General features: G+C 43.1%; 2 protein-coding genes across 2 annotated transcripts; both read right to left on the bottom strand.

Annotated features, from left to right (window-relative positions):
* Nucleotides 1-1,482: 1,482 nt before the first annotated feature.
* On the bottom strand, nucleotides 1,483-20,609 carry LOC134444903 (zinc finger protein ZFP2-like). The gene is made up of 12 exons (XM_063194081.1): nucleotides 20,544-20,609; nucleotides 20,362-20,452; nucleotides 20,072-20,143; nucleotides 18,798-18,890; nucleotides 8,258-8,350; nucleotides 7,914-8,093; nucleotides 7,317-7,387; nucleotides 6,879-6,936; nucleotides 5,769-5,865; nucleotides 4,976-5,043; nucleotides 3,064-3,370; nucleotides 1,483-2,804 (listed from the first exon to the last, which is right to left on the bottom strand). Exons 3-12 carry the CDS (start codon nucleotides 20,081-20,083, stop codon nucleotides 1,663-1,665), a joined length of 2,121 nt encoding a protein of 706 aa, XP_063050151.1. The 5' UTR covers nucleotides 20,084-20,143; nucleotides 20,362-20,452; nucleotides 20,544-20,609; the 3' UTR covers nucleotides 1,483-1,662.
* Nucleotides 20,610-23,542: 2,933 nt separating this feature from the next.
* Nucleotides 23,543-24,940, bottom strand: LOC134444900 (zinc finger protein 22-like; the record flags this gene model as incomplete). Its single annotated transcript, XM_063194078.1, has 3 exons — nucleotides 23,543-23,837; nucleotides 24,028-24,352; nucleotides 24,610-24,940. Coding segments are annotated over 3 exons (951 nt in total), but the record flags the coding sequence as incomplete, so codon positions are not given.
* Nucleotides 24,941-25,060: the final 120 nt, after the last annotated feature.

Genomic DNA, 25,060 nt, shown 5'->3' with positions numbered 1-25,060 from the left:
CAAAATGATTCATATAATAACTATTGAGAGGCGGGTGCATGACAACTAGCTATTGCTATGCATTCCTCTGACGTTTATGAAGGTTTCATCGAGTGTGTACGTGGGCTCTCGCTATTCCCGGTTAAATGATCTGACATAGGGAACCGAATTTAGTTCTCTTCTAATCTGCCAATTTATAGCGCAGTCTGGCCCTGCCTACCGTCATTCTAACACATTTTCTCACTCTGAAGTATTCAATACCGTTTTGGTCAAAATGATCAAAACAAGCATCGAGATATTGCCCTCAATTCAAATAAAGCGAAACATCCATGTTAGGACCGCAGAACTGCTGCCGTTGGTCTATTTATTATTTTTCAAGCTTAGCTAATGAGACAAATCACAATTCCCAAACCCTGCACAAATCCCATTTACATTGGTCCTTTGGAACGGTGATTTGGACAGCGGTCATTTGTAAAAGTAAAGCGACAGTACCAAGGTAGAAGATAATGAATGACAGGGGGGATACCTGTGTTTCGCGACCACCGCTTCATCAGCTGTTCGTTTCGACTGGAGCGGTGCATTGGAAAGTTTTGCCGCCAGTTGAGCCGTCTGAATTAGCGCTCTGATTGGTCAATGTTTCCCCCGACACACTTTACCGGCCAATGGGAAGGACAGCCAGTAAAAGATCAATAGAATGTCGCTCAACCATAATGTCTGTAGAACTACGACTAGCAGATTCTATTATAGTACCGTATCTATCTGTAGTCTTTCTCTGTCTGCCTACCCCCCCCCCAAAAAAAAAACAAAACTCTTCGGATCTACACGATTCACGTAAGTGACCTATTTTGAGATCAAAACGGCGAATTTCGCCGAAAGGTGACAAGTTTGCAGGTATGATTTTGGATAACACCGCTGAAATTGCTGCTTCCATCCCGACGCATGATAACTCCTCGCACGCCGCCATTACTGTTGTGATTCAGGGAGGGGGCGGGCACAGCCGAACTACCCTGGGGGAGGGTGTTGCGTTCGATAAACGTCATACCCACTGAAATCCCTCCCTACGATCCTGATTCGTCGAGCTGCCCCGTTTATTTCGTAAACGGAGGAGGAGAGCGAATCACAGGTGCACCAGAAGGTTTGTGTAGCCCAGCCCCCTGGGCGTCAACACATAGGGTGCATCCCAATATGTGTCCTTGCCTCCTCCACTTGTGCTTGTCTCCTCGTCCCGCCTCCTGGCCCCTCCTCCGTGGAGAAAACGATAAAGTTTCCCCGCTGTCAGCCTCGCCACAACAACTTTTGAGGGACTGTTTTTCATTCACCATCCCAATTGCAAATGAGAAAAAGACTTTACAATTGAGCTTTTGCAAGATATTGAAATATAATGCTGTTGTCAGTGATGTCATCATGACGAGAAGCAAGTGGAGGAGGCAAGTGGAGGAGGCAAGGTCACATATTGGGATGCACCCATAGCTTCTGGTTCACCAGGAAATCCAAGAACAGGAACGAAGGGAGCTATTGCTATTGTTCACATCGATGGGCTTACGGTCTTGTATACTTAAGATGTTGCCGTTGGAGTGAGTCTGGGAGCAGAGCTCGTATGCTGTTTGCACTGACGGGGGGGTTTCTCTCATGTATGTGCAGTGGTAGGGTTTCACTCATGTATGTGCAGTGGTAGGGTTTCTCTCATGTATGTGTAAGCTGGTGTCGTCTAAGTGCTTCTGGGCTCCGAAAACTCCTCTCACAGTGTTTGCACTGATGGGGTTTCTCTCCAGAGTGAATGAGCTGGTGTACTTTGAGACTCCCTGATCCTGTAAAACATTTACCACACTGTCCACAGCTGTATGGCTTCTCTCCAGAGTGAATACGCTGGTGTACTTTGAGACTCCCTGCCTGGGTGAAACATTTACCACACTGTTCACAGCTGTATGGCCTCTCTCCTGTGTGAGTGAGCTGGTGTGCTTTGAGGCTCCACGCGAGTGTAAACCTTTTCCCGCACTGTCCACATTGATGGCCTTTCTGTCCGATGTGAATGAGCTGGTGTTTTTTGAGACTCCCTGATTCTGTAAAACATTTACCACACTGGCCACAGCTGTATGGCTTCTCTCCAGAGTGAATACGCTGGTGTACTTTGAGGTTCCCCAACTGGGTAAAACATTTACCACACTGTTCACAGCTATGGGGTTTCTGTCCGGTGTGAGTGAGCTGGTGTAGTCCGAGGCTCCCTGCCTGTGTAAAACATTTACCACACTGTTCACAGCTGTATGGCCTCTCTCCAGAGTGAATGAGCTGGTGTGCTTTGAGGTGCACCGTCTGGATAAAACATTTGCCGCATTCTTCACATTGATGGGGTCTCCGTCCGGTGTGTGTGAGCTGGTGTCGTTTGAGATAATCTGCTGATGAAAAACATTTCCCACACTGTCCACATTGATGGGGCTTCTGTCCGGTGTGAATGAGCTGGTGCAGTTTGAGAGTATCTGCCCGTGAAAAACATTTCCCACACTGTTTGCATTGATGGGGTTTCTCTGCTGTATGTGTAAGCTGATGTCGTTTAAGTTGTGTTGATGTACTAAAACCTTTCCCACACTGTCTGCACTGATTGGGGTCGCCTCCATCTTCCATGCGCTGGCGCTTCTTCAAACTCCTCTTTGTAGCAGAAGGTTTTGCGATGACAGAAAAATGAGGTGGTTTCCCTTGATGGATTTGCTGGTGTGCTTTTAGAGTTGTCATGTTACTGAAGCTCTTGTCAACACCAGAACAGAGATGCTTGTTCAATGTGGTCTCTGGGAGGGCAGCTGACAAAGCAGGTTGGGATTCTCCTCCTGTTCCTGCACCAAAAACACAACACTATTGGAAATCTTCATATTAGGTATCCCTGCACAGATATATACATACATCCCCTGATTAAAAACTGTACATAATGATATTAAGATTTTACTCAAGATTCAATCTACAGATGCTTAAATAAAAGGTTATCATGGCTGTATCAATGTGGTCATTGCCACCAAATAAGAAACAAGACACAAGACACCTTCTAGGATGTTTCTGTGTGTGAGTGAGTGAGTGAGTGAATGAGTGAGTTCTTACCAGTTTTGGGGTTTTCTCCATCCGTGTTATTCTTGTGGTCTTTATTTTTTTGGAGACCTTGTGTTGCACAGCAATCAACCACTTGCACTGATAACCTCCTGCACTTAACCAAGGACAGTGGATCTGGAGGGAACTGGCTCATAGCAGAACTGACGACTGGAGCCAGGTCTGAGCTGACGACTGGAGCCAGGTCTGAGCTGACCACTGGAGCCACGTCTGAACTGACGACTGGAGCCACGTCTGAACTGACGACTGGAGCTGTGTCTGAACTGACGACTGGAGCCACATCTGATTTTTCATCTTCTTCCTAATGCCCGACAATGAAGGACAGGAATTGGTCATTTTCAAACAGTTTCAGTAAATAATGCGTTAATATTCTCCTTGTAATCTCAGGTAATTTCATTCACACTATGGCTGTATCTCAAAGTCAAGGATCCTGGCCTTGCTAGGACGTGAAACGTTCAGTGATTGGATATTCTTTTGGTGAACTCCACTGAGTATCCAATTACTGGGCGTTTCACGTCCTAGACCTTGACTTTGAGATACAGGTTGCGTTCCAATATGCGACTTTGCGTCCTCCACATTTGCTTGGGGTCTCGCCCCGCCTCCAGGCCCCTCCTCTGTGGAGAAAACAATTAAGTGTTTGGGGGACTATTCTTCATTCACCATCCAGTTTGCAAATGAGAAATTTACTTTACAATTGAGCTCTCAACCTGATCTCCAAAAATTCCGTGCTCCTAGACACGGATGTTAATGGCACAAAATCCGTGTCCAGGAGCACGGATTTTGCCAAAATTCCGTGCTCCTCGGCACGGAAATGTTTTCCGTGCTCCTGGACACGGAATTGTTTTCCGTGATGGACACAGAGAAGTGCTCTCTCTATAGGCTACTCCCACAGCTCTATGTTTCCACAGTCTTGCGTTTTCTCAGGATTTTTCTAATTTCAAATATTTTTTCTCAAAACATTTTTTTTCCTACTGACAGGTTAGGGTTAGGGATTGTTTTGGTCTGGGCACAGCTAGTTTTCTTTCATTCATTATATGATTTTGATAGCCTAGCAACCAACTGGAAAAGGTATTTCTCAAAAATATGTCTTTAATGACAGGCTAAGGTTAGGGAATGTTTTGGTCAGGGCACAACTTAAATTGCTATAGCATTATTTTGTTTAGGATTAGCATTTGGCATGTATTTTCTAATGATATAGTTACACAGTGCTGTGGTAATAGCCTATAGAAAGCACTTCCGTGTGCCCATCACGGAAAATAATTCCGTGTCCAGGAGCACGGAAAACAATTCTGTGTCCAGGAGCACGGAATTTTGGCAAAATCTGTGCTCCTGGACACGGATTTCGTGTCCTTAACATCCGTGTCCAGGAGCACGGAATTTTTGGAGATCAGGCTGGAGCTCTTGCAAGATATTGAAATACAATGCTGTTGTTAGTGATGTCATCATGACATATTATTTCCTGGTATGAGGCCACAAGCACAAATGGAGGACGCAAGGTTGCATATTGGAACGCACCCACAGTTTATGTCTTTTGTCTTTAAATGGAGGACAGGGGGAAAACAGAATCAGTGTACCGTATGGTATCGACATGAGTATGTGTATCGAAGAAGTGTTGGGCTAATAGCAGTAGCAGTATCTTTGGATATCTACAAACAACCATTTCAAAAATGTACGCTTTATTACCTCCGCCAAGGAGGTTATGCTTTTGGTTGCGTTGGTTTGTCTGTTTGTCTATCAGCAGGATAACGAAGAAGGCAGAAAGACTTGGAAAAAAATAGGGTGTAACATTGTCAAATGTTCTATCAAACAGCTTCCTTGGCGGAGGTCTGCACTCTCTGAGTGCATTTCTAGTTACATATAAAAGTGGTCTCATAATAACTTCAGTAACAGTGAACAGTCACTCTACCTGTACTGGTTCAGCTTTAATGTCTGCAGATGAGGAGGTGATCTGTTCTGGGGCAGAGTCAGTTTCATCTACAGGACAAATCAAAAACAGATCAACAACAATTAAAAGCACAAATGGTCTTGTTTGGCAGAACAGTTCAGTTACGTGCACAGGATTGTATCAAATGTCTATTGGTCAGCAAACATTTTTTTCCAACTAGCAAAATCAAAGGGGAACAAAAGAAGATGAACTCATATCTCAGTTTCTATTGAACCCAGACCTCTGGAGTATCCACCACCATGGGCTCCGACTACGACACTAAGGTCGCTTTCACACCAAAGCGATGGAAACATCGTGGGACGGAATCGCTTTTTACCGGCGGTGGTGAAAATACATGGAAACACATCTCTCCTTCCACACCAACCGGCGGTAGTCTAGGTTTCATTTGAAAGAAGGCCTCTGGTGTATCCACCACCATGGGCTCTGAGTATGACACTTAGGTGTCAAGACAGTCTAAGGCCCTCGGTACGCTTGCTGCAGAATACGCGAGCGCAAGCACGATTCGTGCATGAACGTGTTAATATGCGTATTTCATTTCAATTTCACGCGCATCAGATACTGCATCCATACACGTGCGTTTCATGCGATATCTTCAAAATCTCTGGGGACGAGCGCAAGGAAGTTCCACGCGAGTGTTTTCCGGCAGTTCTGGACACGTCAGATCTGGACTTGGCAAACTGTTCAGCAAGAAGATGTGCAGTGGTAGACCCAGTGTGTGTGTGCATGGTGTGTATGTGTGTGGTGTTTGTCATACCAGATTGAGTACACTGGTATCCATCAGCAACAGCTGCGTCCTCTTCTTCCTCTTTAATGCAGATGTCTACATTCTGCAGTGGACCGTCCTCCTCTTTCTGCAAAACACATGGGAAAAATTACATTGTGAGAGAGAGAGAGAGGGAGAGAGAGAGAGAGAGAGAGAGAGAGAGAGAGATGGAGAGAGAGAGAGAGAGAGAGAGAGGAGGAGAGAGAGAGAGAGAGAGAGAGAGAGAGAGAGAGACAGGAGAGAGAGAGAGAGAGAGGGGGAGAGAGAGAAAGAAAGAGAGAGGTTTAAAAAGTCCTTTATTGGACCAAAGATTCAGATTTTTACAAAGCCGTCAAAACATCATCATTTTTTTAAGCAAAGCAAAGAAAAAACAAAAACAAAAAACAAAACCAAACCAGTTCCCTCCTTACAGCCTCAACACCAACCTCTCCTCCTCATCCACCTCACACAACAGTCCTCCCAATGCCCAAATTCCCAAAAAAGAATCCACATCATTCACCAATTTGTAATATGCGAACTCCACCTTGACCCTACACCCCACCATCCCCTTTAAAACGTCCACGGGGTCTGTTGTCCCCTCCCCAAGATTTCTATTTTTTCGGGTTCGCCATATGGCCAACTTGGCTGAGGCCACTAAGAAATTGAAGAGGCACACTTCCCTTTTCACCTTAACCCTGTAAGCAGGACCAGTGACAAAACTGCAGTGTGAGAAAGGCAGCTGCAACACATTTGCCCACCCCTGTAAACAAAAAAAGAGTCCCTCCAGTCTTTTGCAAAAAATAAACAAATGGTCCACAGTCTCCTCCTCCCCACAGAACAGGCATTCCCTCCCCACCGCTGGATTCAGGTGCGCTATGTGCCTATTGGTGGCTATGGCTCCATGAACTAAGCGCCACTGTAAATCAGCAGCACGTTTCTCCACTGGAGGCTTATACAAGGACCTCCAGCATGCCCTTGAAGAAAAAGCTGGCCCAAACAGCTCCGACCACCTCCATGCCCCCGCTCTTCCCAATATAGTCTGGTAGTCTGGAGAGAGAGAGAGAGAGAGAGAGAGAGAGAGAGAGAGAGAGATGGAGAGAGAGAGCAAGTGGGTTTACATACCACCACATCGGCCTGGCTCTCTCCTTCCTGCAGTCCATCAGTCACTTCCTGTGTTGTCCTGCAGGAAACACAGATCTCAGAGGTCAAAGTTCAAAAGTTATTTGACAGTTGATGTCAGCGTTCAATGGGGTGCCAAAGTCACACCCTTCTTCTTACTGATCATGGGTCACAACTCCAACAACTTTAAATGAAAGTAAATCGAGTGAATCAAGCTCAACCCTGATTGTGTACTGATGTGTCCTGGATTTCACATATGGCAGCAGTGAATTTTAAACATTTGGGTTGCCGTCGGAAGACCAGTTGCTTTCGGCAGACTAGAAAATATATTTTTGTTTTTTGAGCAAGAGAAGAGAAGATAGACTACATGCGCCACACATATTTGAAGTGAACCATAGCTGAAGGCGAGCAGTGTGCGCGAGCATGTGCGCGTGTGTGTACCTGCAACTACTCTGGTGGCTCTGCAGCTGCTGTTGCAGGTTTGTCAGTTCATTCGTCAGGATTGCAATACTCTGCAGAAAATAAGCAAACACACTCAGTCAATGTACATCCATCAAATCATACATAATAACTGTATGATAACACAGTTCCTACCATTCTCTCTTATTTTTTATTTTTTTTACCTGTGTTTAACCCATTCTAGCCTAAGCCCTTTTTGGGAAAGGGTGCCCTCTGCCTATTAAATCCTACATATCTCAGCCTCCGAAGCACATACAAACACGAAATAAGTTACATTTAAAAGCTAGGTCCTCATTTTGCATTGGAATATATTCATTCAGCTCTAACATACCCACATTCTTTATTTAAAAACCTAAAATGGGTTAAAATGAGGGGAAATGTGTTGCGTTTCAACTGGGACAACACACTAGCAGCTCATTTCTACATTCCATATATATCCATTCATTCCATATCTTACGAGATGGAAAAGGACAATGTTGCAGTTGGTTTGAAGTAAAATGGACCCATTTTAGGGCCCACGTTGGCAGTTATCATATTTATCTTCAGATCATTCTCACGCACACACACACACACACACACCTGTTTGGCTTGTGTTAGTGAGTCGTCTTTCTCCTCCAGTTGTTTCTGTAGTTCATCCACCTGGAGCTTCAGCTGCCGGTTTGACTCCACCTGCTCTGATTGGCTCCTTCCATTCTCAGCTGCCCTCTCTTCCAGACGATGGATTAACCTGCACAGAGTTGTGTTCCTCTGGATCTCACTCTGATTGAAACACACACGCACACACACACAGAGTTGCTCGTTATACGGCACAATCAGTAATAAAATGAAAAGTAAAAAGTGTTGGGGTTTGAAAGTTTTTTTTGCAAGATGTGTGGATTACCTTGTCAGCTATTTAGTTTCTGATGACACACAGGGTTTCCTACCTTCAATGCTTCTGTGATGAATTGGCTGGCCTTCTCAAGGTCACTACAGGCTTGTTTGTGACTGGCATCAACATGGTGGAAAATGGCATTTATCTACAAGCAAATGCATACAGGCAGAGATTGGGGTTGGTGGTCACATTTATTCTTTTACTTAAACCTTATATTGCAGGAAAACCATTTCTATACCAATCCAATGTTTCATGTGTCAGGTATATTTGTAGGTAGACCTAGTCATAGATATATCGGAACAATTATTGATAATAAGCTCACTTTTGAGGCAAATTGTAAAATAAATAAATAAACACATGAGATGAATGATTGGAATAGTTCAAAATGTGGGCAATTCATCTATAAGCCATAAAAAATGAATCATTATTGATGGGGTTATGGAAATCAACTTTTTCATGATACCGGTAGGCCTATGCTGCCGGGACCTGTAGAAAGGGCTGTCAAAGACGTGACTATAATTGCGGTGTTGCTGACTTCCAGTCACACGACAAGGGGTGGGATAAGAATTCATCTCCACTCACCTCATACTCCATTGGTGTATACTTTAAAGGAATGCGTCTTGGGCTGGGACTTCAAGACATCGAGTCAGGGCGCTAAAAAAAAAAGATGGTTATGGTTGAATACCTTGGAAATTAGGCTACCTGAACATAGCATTCGCACAGTATATCGTAGCACCAAATTGCCGTTTCCATTTACTGTTCGGAACACATTTAGCCCGCTCTCTCAATTACATCACAATTTAATTTCATCCCAGAACGTGGACAGTGACCGTGGACCACCAGACTAGGCTACACAAGGCGGATTTCACCCACGTTTCATCGGATGTTGCAGCTGGGACTGAAGACACAAAGCTGCAAGGAAAGGGGTTTATCAAAACGGTAGCCTATCATGAAAGTAAGCATAACGTGGGAAAACACAATGTACCGTTTGTCATTGTTTTACCTCCTTTAGCTTTAGTAGGTCTAGTGTGTTACAGGACTTGCTTGTGAAGTTTCCTCTGTCTGCGAGTTTGCTTCTTCTACGAATAAATCCACAAACGCTGGCCCGGGATAAGTTTTCCCAGTGTTTAGCGCCTCCTGCTGGAAATTCCAAGGGCCGCTCCACTCCAAATGAATAATAATAATGCTGTATATAATCAGGACTCTAATTAAATTAATACCTCCCAGCTAGCCAAATGTTGGTGATATTCACTTTGACTAGTAGAAAAGTTTTGACACATCCGTGAGACTGTATTTGGCTAGTAATGAAAGTAAAAAAGCTAAAGTTAGTAGGCCTGATACTAACATCCACTATTGGCTGGTGATAACGAAAGTTGATTTCACTGATGATGATGATAATAATAATAATAATAATAATAATAATAATAATAATAATAATAATAGTAAAAACACTAAGTACTGGAAAAAAGTATTGGAAAAAAATCACAAAAATAATGTAGGCCTACATCATTATGAAAACATACAATAGAATTATTAGAGGTGAAGTGAAATTAATTAGTATAGTCTCTGCAACACAAAAAGACAACCATAACCTTTGTTACCATAGCAATGCCTACCAGGGCCGCAGGTAAAAAAAAAAAAAAGCAAAAAAACAAATGTTTTTCTCCCAGTCCTTTTCAGTCCAGACATTGACCTGAAACACTTTTCATAATATCAACCATCAGACCTCAAACCTCACACAGTTAGTGAATTCACTTTGCCAGAATGTCATCTGTATTTATTTACTCTCTCAAAATTACATTTCAGCATATTCTAGCTCTGCAATAAGGACACAAATTACTAAAGGGGGTATATGATCAGTTAGAACCTGAAACTGAAAAATGTCTGTGCAGAAGTGTATGGCTCCAACTAAACTGTATACATACGCCACATCTTCTGATGTAATCACCTGTCCTCCATTTTGTTTTGTGTCAGGAGGTGTTGCAGAGCCCCTGGCCATTACCACCACAGCTGCCGTTGGACCCCCTAAGTGAACTACTATGAGGAGTACTTCAACTGGTATGTGGCCTAAGTGAACTAGTATGAGGAGTATAGTACTTCAACTGGTATGTGCCCTTAGTGAACTACTATGAGGAGTACTTCAACTGGTATGTGGCCTAAGTAGAGTAGAGTAGAGTAGAGTAACTTTATTGATCCCCAGGGGGAAATTGAACTACTATGAGGAGTACTTCAACTGGTATGTGGCCTAAGTGAACTAGTATGAGGAGTATAGTACTTCAACTGGTATGTGGCCTAAGTGAACTAGTATGAGGAGTATAGTACTTCAACTGGTATGTGCCCTGGTACGCGAGGTAACTGGAAAACAATGTTTCTGAAAGGGGCGTTTGTGTCTCGACTCATGATACTGTGTTCTCTGTCCTTTGCATGTCATGTCCTATTTCATTTCTAATTTACTGCGTTTCTCTACTGTTGGGAGTTTTAGTCTGCAATATTCCTCATTCCGTCTCAAAGTTTTTCATACCATGGGTGTCAACCTGAAAAAGAATGTTGAAAAGAAGTTTTTGCCTAAACTAATGAACATAAACACAGATTGTCTGCTTACATCTTTACTCTTTATGAACAATTTACCGGTACGAGAGAGAATCTACACATGGAAAAATGTATAAATAAAAAAAACCGTGAAAATATACTATTTGGCATAATTCCAATAATAGATTTGAAAATGAAGGCTTTCAGTGCCACGGACAGCAGCATGTGTCCCCTGAACATTCACCAGGTACGGGGTACAGTACAGTACACGCTGGAGGTGGTCAATAACAACAGGGAACAACATTATCATTACTGAGTAACATGATCAACTTTGAATCAAAGGAAAGAAACCGCCTGCCTGCCTGTATTGTTGTGCTCAGAGACACGCACATATACATTGTACTGTAGGTACAAGGGGGGTGTGCTCTTCAATTCATTACCTGTTGGAGGACAGACAAAGACATTGGGGAAGTCTAGTCTATGTTTAGCCACGTTTATCACCCACCCACCACCTCTTGCTCTGGCTTCCCCTGTCAGCCGTGTGTGTGTGTGTGTGTGTGTGTGTGTGTGTGTGTGTGTGTGTGTGTGTGTGTGTGTTACAGCTATGAGAAGGTTCTAGACCTGGAGCATCTTAGAAACACCCAATACTCTCCACCAGAGGGAGCCCTTAGACAGGGTAGAATGCAACTGCACGTCTACTCTATGTTTAGTGTGTGTGCGTACTATACTGTCCTACAGTTTCAGAACGCAGTATAATTCAAAATGCCAAACTGAGGAAAAAAGGCTTTAAAGTTCCCGTTCTGTCCACGCGACTGTGTTGGAGGTAAAGTGGTGATGACACTTCCATATAATACTTTTTTATGGTGAAAATTTATGCACACAAGAAAAAAGCAAAAAAAAACAACATTCTCATTACTTTTTAGCTGAAAAATCATTATACTGCGCTCTGTTGTGGTATTACTGTCTACACCAAAACCACGGTGTCAATGGAGAAGTGCAGTATAATTCGCATTATACTGCGTTCTTGGCTAGTACGACGTAACCTCCTAAAACCAAAAAGCGCAGTATAATCAGTTTTTTGCGTTTTTTTCCGAAACGGGACCAAGTTGGGCCAAAAAATTTTAACACAAGAAAAAGAAGGTATTTTAAAGCCAATTTCCGGTCTAAACCCATTTTCGACCATTTTCAAGATACTGCGTTCTGATATTGTAGGGCAGTATAGGCCAGATCAGTGCCATATACACGTAGTCTATGTGTACTGTACATGTCATGTACGGTATGCATGTGTTTGCGTGTGTGTGTGTGTGTGTGTGTACTCTGTGTGTGTGTGTGTACTCTTGTGTGTGTACTCTGTGTGTGTGTGTGTGTGTGTGTACTGTATTTGTGTGTGTGTGTGTGTGTGTAAAGTGTGTCTTTGTATTCTATCTGCACGTGTGTGTCTGCGTGTACAGTATGTCTATTTGCATGTCTGTGTCTATGTGTACTGTACATGTACGGTATGCATCTGTTTGCATGTGTGGGTGTTGTGTGGTCCAGATCAGTGCCATGCAGACTAGGGTTGTCACCTGCCCCATTGCTCCCTGATTGTCACGGTTGTTAATGGTTTATCCAGGGTGAAAAATAAGAGCTTTCTTTGAATTTTTTTTGCTGTTGCCTTCTTCTAGGTCAAGATTTCATGTTCAACACGTAATATTACGATTGGGAATGTGCTGTGTCTACCAGCTGTTTTCGTTCACAAAAGAGCGATTAGTAGACTACAAGTAATACACAATTGATTGAAACAGGACCTCGTAATGTTTTCTATCGTCATTGATAACTTTCTGCCCCGTGTTGGTGTGTGCAGGCGGACTGTGAATATGAAACCCATCTAGAGATGAAAGAAAAACAATGCAAGAACCAGAATAAAAACAAAATGTACTGTACTATCTCTCGTGTACTGTGTGCAGTGGTAGGGTTTCTCTCATGTGTGTGTAAGCTGGTGTCGTCTAAGTGCTTCTGGGCTCCGAAAACTCCTCTCACAGTGTTTGCACTGATGGGGTTTCTGTCCAGTGTGAATGAGCTGGTGTTTTTTGAGAGTCCCTGATTCTGTAAAACATTTACCACACTGTCCACAGTTGTATGGCCTCTCTCCAGTGTGAATGAGCTGGTGTACTTTGAGGTACCCCGCCTTTGTAAAACATTTACCACACTGTCCACATGGATGGGCTTTCTGTCCGGTGTGAATGAGCTGGTGTACTTTGAGAGCATCTGCCCGTGAAAAACATTTCCCACACTGTCCACATGGATGGGCTTTCTGTCCGGTGTGAATGAGCTGGTGTTTTTTGAGACTCCCTGATTCTGTAAAATATTTACCACACTGACCACAGCTGTATGGCTTCTCTCCAGAGTGAATACGATGGTGTGCTTTGAGACTCCCTGCCCGGGTGAAACATTTACCACACTGTTCACAGCTGTATGGCCTCTCTCCTGTGTGAGTGAGCTGGTGTGCTTTGAGGTTCCACGCGTGTGTAAACCTTTTCCCGCACTGTCCACATGGATGGGCTTTCTGTCCAGTGTGAATGAGCTGGTGTACTTTGAGACTCCCTGATCCTGTAAAACATTTACCACACTGACCACAGCTGTATGGCCTCTCTCCAGAGTGAATACGCTGGTGTGCTTTGAGATTACCCGACTTTGTAAAACATTTACCACACTGTCCACAGCTGTATGGCCTCTCTCCAGAGTGAATACGCTGGTGTGCTTTGAGACTCCCTGTCTGGGTGAAACATTTACCACACTGGCCACAGCTGTATGGCCTCTCTCCTGAGTGAATACGCTGGTGTGCTTTGAGGTCCCACGCGTGGGTAAACCTTTTCCCGCACTGTCCACATTGATGGGGTTTCTGTCCGGTGTGTGCAAGTTGGTGTCTTTTAAGTGATTCTGGGTGCCGAAAACGCCTCTTACACTGTTTGCATTGATGGAGTTTCTCTTTTGTATGTGTAAGCTGATGTTGTTTAAGTTGTGATGGTGCACTAAAACTTTTCCCACACTGTCTGCACTGATTGGGGTCGTCTCCATCTTCAATGCGCTGGCGATTCTTCAAACACCTCTTTGTAGCGAAAGGTTTTGCGATGACAGAGCAATGAGGTGTCTTCCCTTGATGGGTTTTCTGGTGTGCTTTTAGAGTTTTCACGTTACTGAAGCTCTTGTCAACACCAGAACAGAGATGCTTCTTCAATGTGGTCTCTGGGAGGGCAGCTGACAAAGCAGGTTGGGATTCTTCTCCTGTTCCTGCACCAAAAACACAAAACAATTGGACATCTTCATATTAGGTATCCCTGCACAGATATATACATACATTCCCTGATTAAAAACTGTACATGAATGATATTGAGATTTTACTCAAGATTCAAACTACAGATGTTTAAATAAAAGGTAATCATGGCTGTATCAATGTGGTCATTGCCACCAAATAAGAAACAAGACACAAGACACCTTCCAGGATGTTTCTGTGTGTGAATGAGTGAGAGCGAGTGAATGAGTTCTTACCAGTTTTGGGGTTTTCTCCATCTGTGTTATTCTTGTGGTCTTTATTTTTTTGGAGACCTTGTGTTGCACAGCAATCAACCACTTGCACTGATAACCTCCTGCACTTCACCAAGGACAGTGGATCTGGAGGGAACTGGCTCATAGCAGAACTGACGACTGGAGCCACTTCTGAGCTGACGACTGGAGCCACGACTGAGCTGACGACTGGAGCCAGGTCTGAGCTGACCACTGGAGCCACGTCTGAACTGACGACTGGAGCCACATCTGATTTTTCATCTTCTTCCTAATGCACGACAATGAAGGACAGGAATTGGTCATTTTCAAACAGTTTCAGTAAATAATGCGTTAATATTCTCCTTGTAATCTCAGGTAATTTCATTCACACTATGGCTGTATCTCAAAGTCAAGGATCCTGGCCTTGCTAGGATGTGAAACGTTCAGTGATTGGATATTCTTTTGGTGAACTCCACTGAGTATCCAATTACTGGGCGTTTCACGTCCTAGACCTTGACTTTGAGATACAGGGTGCGTTCCAATATGCAACTTTGCGTCCTCCACATTTGCTTGGGGTCTCGCCCCGCCTCCAGGCCCCTCCTCTGTGGAGAAAACAATAAAGTGTTTGGGGGACTATTCTTCATTCACCATCCAGTTTGCAAATGAGAAATTTACTTTACAATTGAGCTCTTGCAAGATATTGAAATACAATGCTGTTGTTAGTGATGTCATCATGACATATTATTTCCTGGTATGAGGCCACAAGCACAAATGGAGGACGCAAGGTTGCATATTGGAACGCACCCACAGTTTATGTCTTTTGTCTTTAAATGGAGGACAGGGGGAAAACAGAATCAGTGTACCGTATGGTATCGACATGAGTATGTGTATCGAAGAAGTGTTGGGCTAATAGCAGTAGCAGTATCTTTGGATACCTACAAACAACCATTTCAAAAATGTCCGCTTTATTATGTCCGCCAAGGACGTTATGTTTTTGGTTGCGTTGGTTTGTCTGTTTGTCTATCAGCAGGATAACGAAGAAGGCAGAAAGACTTGGGAAAAAATAGGGTGTAACATTGTCAAATGTTCTATCAAACGGCTTCCTTGACGGAGGTCTGCACTCTCTGAGTGCATTTCTAGTTACATATGAAAGTGGTCTCATAATAACTTCAGTACAGGGTTCCCACTCTAATTCAGATATAGAATTCCATGATTTTCCATGACTTTCCAGACCCAAAACACAGAATTTCCATGACCACTTCCGTAAAAAGAAATAACGTTAAGTTTTAAAGAGTGTGTAACTTTACCCCTAGAGCTGACGCCGAGCCATCTCTAGACTGAAGAGGGGTTATAATTGCATCCTAGAATGTTGCACATTACAGCGAAAAACCAAACCTTCTCTGGCTAAGCATTGTAATATAACCAGTAAGAAACAATACACGAAACAGAACGTTTTTGCTTCTACAAAACTGTTCGAAAAATTCCATGATATTTCATGACAGTGCATGCAAAATGGTAAAATTCCATGACTTTCCATGACTGGAAAAACTTTTGTGATATTCCAGAAATTCCATGACCTGTGGGAACCCTGTCAGTAACAGTGAACAGTCACTCTACCTGTACTGGTTCAGCTTTAATGTCTGCAGATGAGGAGGTGATCTGTTCTGGGGCAGAGTCAGTTTCATCTACAGGACAAATCAAAAACAGATCAACAACAATTAAAAGCACAAATGGTCTTGTTTGGCAGAACAGTTCAGTTACGTGCACAGGATTGTATCAAATGTCTATTGGTCAGCAAACACATCTCTCCTTCCACACCAACCGGGAGAAGTCCAAGTTTCATTTGAAAGAAGGCCTCTGGAGTATCCACCACTATGAGCTCTGAGTATGACACTTAGGTGACTTAGTCTAAGGCCCTCGGCACGCTTGCTGCAGAGTACGCATGCGCAAGCACGATTCGTGCATTAAAGGGACACTGTGTGAGATTTTTAGTTGTTTATTTCCAGAATTCATGCTGCCAATTCACTAATGTTACCTTTTTCATGAATACTTACCACCAGCATAATTTTCAAAGTATTCATTATGACTGGAAAAATTGCACTTTTCATACATGAAAAGGGGGATCTTCTCCATGGTCTGCCATTTTGAATTTCCAAAAATAGTCATTTTTAGCTGCAAAAATGACTGTGCTTGGACCATGCTAGAAAATATTTGTTTATTACTTAGTAAACTTTCATGTAAACATCAAATTTGGCAATAGGCAGCCCAGTTTCAACGAGTAGCATAGTTGCAGTACCTTTTTTGACCATTTCCTGCACAGTGTCCCTTTAACGTGTTAACATACGTATTTCATTTCAATTTCACGTGCCTCATATACTGCATCCATACACGTGCGTTTTGTGCGATATTTCCAAAATCGCTGGGGGCAATCGTAAGGAAGACTGCACATAGTTCCACGCGAGCGTTTTCCGTCAGTCGGTTGCTCGCGGTGACGCGCGTAATTTACAGCTTACAGCAAGCATACCAAGGGCCTAAGAAAGCCACAACCCCAGTGATGATCCAACAATCACACCGTCAGATCTGGACTTTGCAAACTGTTCAGCAAGAAGATGTGTAGTGGTAGACACAGTGTGTGTGTGTGTGTGTGGTGTGTCATACCAGATTGAGTACACTGGTATCCATCAGCAACAGCTGTGTCATCTTCTTCCTCTTTAATGCAGATGTCTACATTCTGCAGTAGACCGTCCTCCTCTTTCTGCAAAACACATGGGAAACATTACACTGTGTGAGAGAGAGAGAGAGAGAGAGAGAGAGAGAGAGAGAGAGAGAGAGAGAGAGAGAGAGAGAGAGAGAGAGAGAGAGAGAGAGAGAGAGAGAAAGTGGGTTTACATACCACCACATCGGCCTGGCTCTCTCCTTCCTGTAGTCCATCAGTCACTTCCTGAATCGTCCTGCAGGAAACACAGATCTCAGAGGTCAAAGTTCAAAGGTTATTTGACAGTTGATGTCAGCATTCAATTGGGGTGCCAAAGTCACACCCTTCTACTTACGGATCATGGGTCACAACTCGCAAAAAATTAAATGGAAGTAAATGTAGCGAATCAAGCTCAACCCTGATGTGTCCTGGATTTCACATATGGAAGCAGTGAATTTTAAACATTTGGGTTGGCGTCGGAAGACCAGGTTTTTTTGGCGGGCTTGAAGTATTCAGCATGTGTGTGGGTTTAGCTTCTATGCTGCAAAGCTTTGGAACCAGCTTCCAGATGACATTAAAAAATGCACCCACGATTGATAGCTTTAAATCTAGACTCAAGACAAAGCTGTTCTCAGATGCTTTCCCCTAGATAAATTATATGGAATTCTTATTTTTATTCTTTACCATGTTTTATCTTAATGTTTTAAATGTCTTTGAAGTCTGTAATTTCTTTCTTTCTTTCTTTCTTTCTTGTTTCCTTTCTTTTGCTTGTGAAGCAGACAGAGTTGCACCTGTGTATGAAATGCGCTATACAAATAAACTTGCCGTGCGTGTGCCTGTGTGTGTGTACCTGCAACTACTCTGGCGGCTCTGCAGCCGCTGTTGCAGGTTTGTCAGTTCATTCGTCAGGATTGCAATACTCTGCAGAAAATAAGCAAACACATTCAGTCAATGTACATCCATCAAATCATACATAATGACTGCAAGTAAGATGACACAGTTCCTGTGGTGGGTCAAAGTAGCTACTACGTTGGTCTTTTCTACCAGCCAAACTGAATTTTCACCAGCATTTGGCTGCTTGGCAGCTGTTAATTTAGAGCCCTGCATATATCCACTAATTCCATACATCTTACAAAATGGGAAAGGAAAATGTTGCAGTTGCTTTGAAGTAAAATGGACCCACTTTTAGGGGCCACTGTGTCAGTTATCAAATTTATCTTCATCACACAGACACAGACACAGACACACACACACACCTGTTTGGCTTGTGTTAAAGAGTCGTCTTTCTTCTCCAGTTGTTTCTGTAGTTCATCCACCTGGAGCTTCAGCTGCCGGTTTGACTCCACCTGCTCTGATTGGCTCCTTCCATTCTCAGCTGCCCTCCATCCCAGACGATGGATTAACCTGCACAGAGTTGTGTTCCTCTGGACCTCATTCTGATTGAAACACACACACACACACGCACGCGCACGCGCACACACACACACACACACACACACACACACACACACACACACACACTTGCTTGGTACACAGCACAACCAGTAATAAAATGAAACGTGTGTTTTTTTGGGGTTTTTTTGCAAGATGTGTTGATTACCTTGTTATTAAGCTTCTGATGGCGCGCGCGCGCGCGTGTGCACACACACACACACACACACACACACACACACACACACACACACACACACACACACACACACACACAGAGTTGCTTGTTACACAGCACAACCAGTAATAAAATGAAAGTGAAACGTGTTGGGGTTTGAAAGTGTTTTTTTTTGTGCAAGAGGTGTGGATTACCTTGCCAACTATTAAGCTTCTGATGACACACCGGGTTTCCTACCTTCAATGCTTCTGTGATGAATTGGCTGGCCTTCTCAAGGTCACTACAGGCTTGTTTGTGACTGGCATCAACATGGTGGAAAATGGCATTTATCTACAAGCAAATGCATATAGGCAGAGATTGGGGTTGGTTGTCACATTTATTAATTTACTTAAAGGGACAGTTTGGTCAATTTCAACATGCAGTTGTATTGCTCACGCTACCCTTGACTTGTCAGTACCTGGTGATGCCACATTTTTCGGCTCAGCCCTTTCCGAGATATGAGCAATTCTAATGGGGGCAGCGTTTGTTTACATTTTTTAAAAAATGAAACATAGGCCAACTCCAAATATTTTCCCAAAAGGTACTGCTGTTTGCTAGTTGTCTGCTGATGTTTTATAACCCTTTGGATGTTTTTGGGAATAAATAAAAATGTTTTTTTGAAATGTAAACAAAGAGCTGCCCCCATTACAATGACCAGGATCTCGGAAACGGCTGAAGAAGAAGAAGAAAAAATCTCAGGCACTGACAAGTCCAGGGTAGTGTGAGCATTACAACTGCATGTTGAAATTGACCAAACTGTCCCCTTAAATCTAATATTGCAGGAAAAACCATTTCTATACCAATCCAATGTTTCATGTGTCAGGTATATTTGTAGGCCTATAGACCTAGTCATAGATATCTCGGAACAATTATTGATAATAAGCTCACTTTTGAGGCAAATTGTGAAGCTGCACTCGGTAGGATGATATTGCAGGAAAACCATTTCTATACCAATCCAATGTTTCATGTGTCAGGTACATTTGTAGGCCTATAGATGAGGTGGAACAATTGCACACAGGGCCCCTGGGCAAGACACTTCTAGGGCCCCCTATACAGCTTGCCAAGCCCACAATAAGTCCCCCACCACCAATACGGGAGGGCCTGGGCCCCGGGGCAGGTGCTGCTCCTGCTCGCCCTCCCTATAGCTCTGCCCCTGGTCACAGATGATCCCATAGAATTCCTCAATTCATGGTTTTGTGGAGCTGCTAGAAGACCAAAATGTGTAAAATTAATAAATAAATAAAACACATGACATGAATGATTGGAATAGTTCAAAATGTGGGCAATTCATATATAAGCCATAAAAATGAATCATTATTGATGGGGTTATGGAAATCAACTTTTTCATGATACCGGTAGGCCTATGCTGCCGGGACCTGTAGAAAGGGCTGTCAAAGACGTGACTACAATTGCGGTGTTGCTGACTTCCAGTTACACGACAAGGGGTGGGATAATAATTCATCTCCACTCACCTCATACTCCATTGGTGTATACTTTAAAGGAATGCGTCTTGGGCTGGGACTTCAAGACATCGAGTCAGGGCGCTAAGAAAAGATGGTTATGAATGATTGAATAGCCTACCTTGGAAATTAGGCTACCGAACATAGCATTAGCACAGTATATCGCTCATAGCACCAAATTGCCGTTTCCATTTACTGTTCGCAACACATTTAGCCCGCTATCGGAATTACAGCACAATTTCATTTCATCCTAGAACGTGGACATTGACAGTGGACCATCACACACGGCGGATTTCACCCACCTTTCACCCGAGTATGTTGCAGCTGGGACTGAAGACACGAAGCTGCGAGGGGGTTATCGAGTATGTTGCAGCTGGGACTGAAGACACGAAGCTGCAAGGAAAGGGTGTTATCAAAACGGTAAACTATCATGAAAGTGAGTATAACGTGGGGAAACACAACGTGCCGTTTGTAATTGTTTTACCTCCTTTTAGAGGACCGTGTGTTACAGGACTTGCTTGTGAAGTTTCCTCTGTCTGCGAGTTTGCTTCTTCTACGAATCAACCCACAAGCGCTACTCGGGGATAAGTTTTCCCAGTGTTTAGCGACTCCTGCTGGAAACTCCAAGGACCGCTCCACTCCAAATGAATAATAATAATAATGCTGTATAATCAGGCCTCTAAATTAATACCTTACAACTAGCCAAATGTTGGTGATATTTGACTTTGACTAGTAGAATAGATTTGACACATTCGTGGCTAGTAATGAAAGTAAAAAAGCTGTTAGTTAGTAATACTAACATGACATCCACTATTGGCTGGTGATGAATAAAGTTGATTTCACTGATAATAATAATAATAATAATAACAATAATAATAATAATTAAAAAACACTAAGTACTGGAAAAAAAAGTATTGAAAAAAATACTGTAGGGCTACAGCATTATGAAAACGTACAATAGAATTATTAGAGGTGAAGTGAAATGAATTAGTATAGTCTCTGCAACACAAAAAGACAACCATAACCTTTAGCAATGCCTACCAGGACAGCAGATATATATATATATATATATATATATTAGATAAAACGTTTTTCTCCCAGTCCTTTTCAGTCCAGACATTGACCTGAAACACTTTTAATAATATCAACCATCAGACCTCAAACCTCACACAGTTAGTGAATCCACTTTACCAGAATGTCATCTCTATTTATTAACTCTCTCAAAATTACATTTCAGCATATTCTAGCTTTGTAATAAGGAACCAAATTAGTAAAGGGGTATATTATCAGTTGAGAACCTGAAAGTGAAAAATGTCTGTGCAGAAGCATCTTCTGTAGTAGCCTAGTGCATGGCTCCAACTAAACTGTATACATACGCCACTTCTTCTGATGTAATCACCTGTCCTCCATTTTGTTTTGTGTCAGTAGGTGTTGCAGAGCCCCTGGCCATTACCACCACAGCTGCCGTTGGACCCCCTGGGTGAACTACTATGAGGAGTATAGTACTTCAACTGGTATGTGGCCTAAGTGAACTACTATGAGGAGTACTTCAACTGGTATGTGCCCTAAGTGAACTACTATGAGGAGTATAGTACTTCAACTGGTATGTGCCCTAAGTGAACTAGTATGAGGAGTATAGTACCTCAACTGGTATGTGCCCTGGTACGCGAGGTAACTGGAAAACAATGTTTCTGAAAGGGGCGTTTGTGTCTCGACTCATGATACTGTGTTCTCCGTCCTTTGCATGTCATGTCCTACTTTATTTCCAATTTACTGCGTTTCTCTACTGTTGGGAGTTTTAGTCAGCAATATTCCTCATTCCAGTTTTTCATACCATGGGTGTCAACCTGAAAAAGAATGTTGAAAAGAAGTTTTTGCCTAAACTAATGAACATAAACACAGATTGTCTGCTTACATCTTTACTCTTTATGAACAATTTACCGGTACGAGAGAGAATCTACACATGGAAAAATGTATTTTTTTAAAAAAAAACGTGAAAATATACTATTTGGCATAATTCCAATAATAGATTTGAAAATGAAGGGTTTCAGTACCACGGACAGCAGCATGTGTCCCCTGAACATTCACCAGGTACGGGGTACAGTACAGTACACGCTGGAGGTGGTCAATAACAACAGGGAACAACATTATCAATACTGAGTAACATGATCAACTTTGAAACAAAGAAAAGAAAACGCCTGCCTGCCTGTATTGTTGTGCTTAGAGACACGCACATATACATTGTACTGTAGGTACAAGGGGGGTGTGCTCTTCAATTCATTACCTGTTGGAGGAAAGACAAAGACATTGGGGGAGTCTAGTATATGTTTAGCCACGTTTATCACCCACCCACCACCTCTTGCTCTGTCTTCCCCTGTCAGCTGTGTGTGTGTGTGTGTGTGTGTGTGTGTGTGTGTGTGTGTGTGTGTGTGTGTGTGTGTGTGTGTGTTATAGCTATGAGAAGGTTCTAGACCTGGAGCATCTTAGAAACACCCAATACTCTCCACCAGAGGGAGCCCTTAGACAGGGTAGAATGCAACTGCACGTCTACTCTATGTTTAGTGTGTGTGCGTACTATAGGCCAGATCAGTGCCATATACACGTAGTCTATGTGTACTGTACATGTCATGTACGGTATGCATCTGTTTGCGTGTGTGTACTGTGTGTACTGTGTGTACTCTGTGTGTGTGTGTGTTTGTGTACTGTATTTGTGTGTGTGTGTGTGTGTGTGTCTGCGTGTACAGTATGTCTATTTGCATGTCTGTGTCTATGTGTACTGTACATGTACGGTATGCATCTGTTTGCATGTGTGGGTGTTGTGTGGTCCAGATCAGTGCCATGCAGACTAGGGTTGTCACCTGCCCCATTGCTCCCTGATTGTCACGGTTGTAAATGGTTTATCCAGGGTGAAAAATAAGAGCTTTCTTGGACTTTTTTTTGTTGTTGCCTTCTTCTAGGTCAAGATTCCATGTTCAACGCGTAATATTACGATTGGGAATGTGCCGTGTCTACCAGCTGTTTTTGTTCACAAAAGAGCGATTAGTAGACTACAAGTAATACACAATAGATTGAAACAGGGCTTAGTAATGTTTTCTATTGAGATTGATAACTTTCTGCCCGGTGTTGGTGTGTGCAGGCGGACTGTGAATATGAAACCCGTGTATAGATGAAAGAAAAACAATGAAAGGACCAGAATAAAAACAAAAAAAAATCTTTAACTTTCAGCCGTGTGCAGTGCGTAGGTGTGTTGATCATGTTACGACAAAAGGTAATCATGGCTGTATCAATGTGAACATCGCTGCAAAATTAGAAATAAGACTCCAAGAACAGGAACGAAGGCAGCTATTGCTATTGTTGACATCGATGGGCTTTCTCTCTTGTGTGCTTAAGATGGTGTCGTTGGAGTGAGTCTGGGAGCAGAGCTCGTCATATGCTGTTTGCACTGACGGGGGGGTTCTCTCATGTATGTGCAGTGGTAGGGTTTCACTCATGTGTGAGTAAGCTGGTGTCGTCTAAGAGCTTATGGGTGCTGAAAACTCCTCTCACAATGTGTGCACTGATGAGGCCTCTCTCCTTTGTGAATGAGCTGGTGTACTTTGAGGTGCGTCGCCTGTGTAAACCTTTTACCACACTGTTCACATTGATGGGGTTTCTGTCCGGTGTGAGTGAGCTGGTGTTGTTTGAGATTCCCTGATTGTGTAAAACATTTACCACACTGTCCACAACTGTATGGCCTCTCTCCAGAGTGAATACGCTGGTGTTGCTTGAGGTCCCCCGCCTGTGTAAAACATTTACCACACTGTCCACATTGATGGGGTCTCCGTCCGGTGTGTGTGAGCTGGTGTCGTTTGAGATAATCTGCCGATGAAAAACATTTACCACAATGTCCACATTGATGGGGCTTCTGTCCGGTGTGAATGAGCTGGTGTACTTTGAGATTATCTGCCCGTGTAAAACATTTCCCACACTGTTTGCATTGATGGGGTTTCTCTGCTTTATGTGTAAGCTGATGTCGTTTAAGTTGTGTTGATGCACTAAAACTTTTCCCACACTGTCTGCACTGATTGGGGTCGTCTCCATCTTCAATGCGCTGGCGATTCTTCAAACACCTCTTTGTAGCGAAAGGTTTTGCGATGACAGAGCAATGAGGTGTCTTCCCTTGATGGGTTTTCTGGTGTGCTTTTAGAGTTTTCACGTTACTGAAGCTCTTGTCAACACCAGAACAGAGATGCTTCTTCAATGTGGTCTCTGGGAGGGCAGCTGACAAAGCAGGTTGGGATTCTCCTCCTGTTCCTGCACCAAACACACAACACAATTGGAAATTTTCATATTATGTATCCCTGCACAGATATATACATACATCCCATGATTAAAAACTACATAAATGATAAAGATTTTACTCAAGATTCAAACTACAGATGTTTAAATAAAAGGTAATCATGGCTGTATCAATGTGGTCATTGCCACCAAATAAGAAACAAGACACCTTCCAGGATGTTTCTTTGAGTGAGTGAGTGAGTGAGTGAGTGAGTGAGTGAGTGAGTTCTTACCAGTTTTTGAGTTTTCTCCATCTGTGTTATTCTTGCGGTCTTGTGTTTTTTGCTGACCTTGTGTTGCACAGCAATCGACCACTTGCACTGATAACCTCCTGCACTTCACCAAGGACGGTGGATCTGGAGGGAACTGGCTCATTGCAGAACTGACGACTGGAGCCACGTCTGAACTGACGACTGGAGCCACATCTGTGCTGACGACTGGAGCCAGGTCTGAGCTGACGACTGGAGCCAGGTCTGAGCTGACGACTGGAGCCAGGTCTGAGCTGACGACTGGAGCCTTGTCTGAGCTGACGACTGGAGCCAGGTCTGATTTTTCATCTTCTTCCTAAAGCCCGATAATGAGGGACAGGAAAAAGGAAGTGGTCATTTTCAAACAGTTTCAGTAACTAATGCTTTAATATTCTCCTTGTAATCTCAGGTCATTTCATTCACACTATGGCTGTAT

Source organism: Engraulis encrasicolus, unplaced genomic scaffold (assembly GCF_034702125.1).
Source record: "Engraulis encrasicolus isolate BLACKSEA-1 unplaced genomic scaffold, IST_EnEncr_1.0 scaffold_83_np1212, whole genome shotgun sequence".
NCBI lineage: Eukaryota > Metazoa > Chordata > Actinopteri > Clupeiformes > Engraulidae > Engraulis > Engraulis encrasicolus.
The sequence above is the reverse complement of the archived record's forward strand: the minus strand, read 5'-3'. Positions and strand labels throughout refer to the sequence as shown.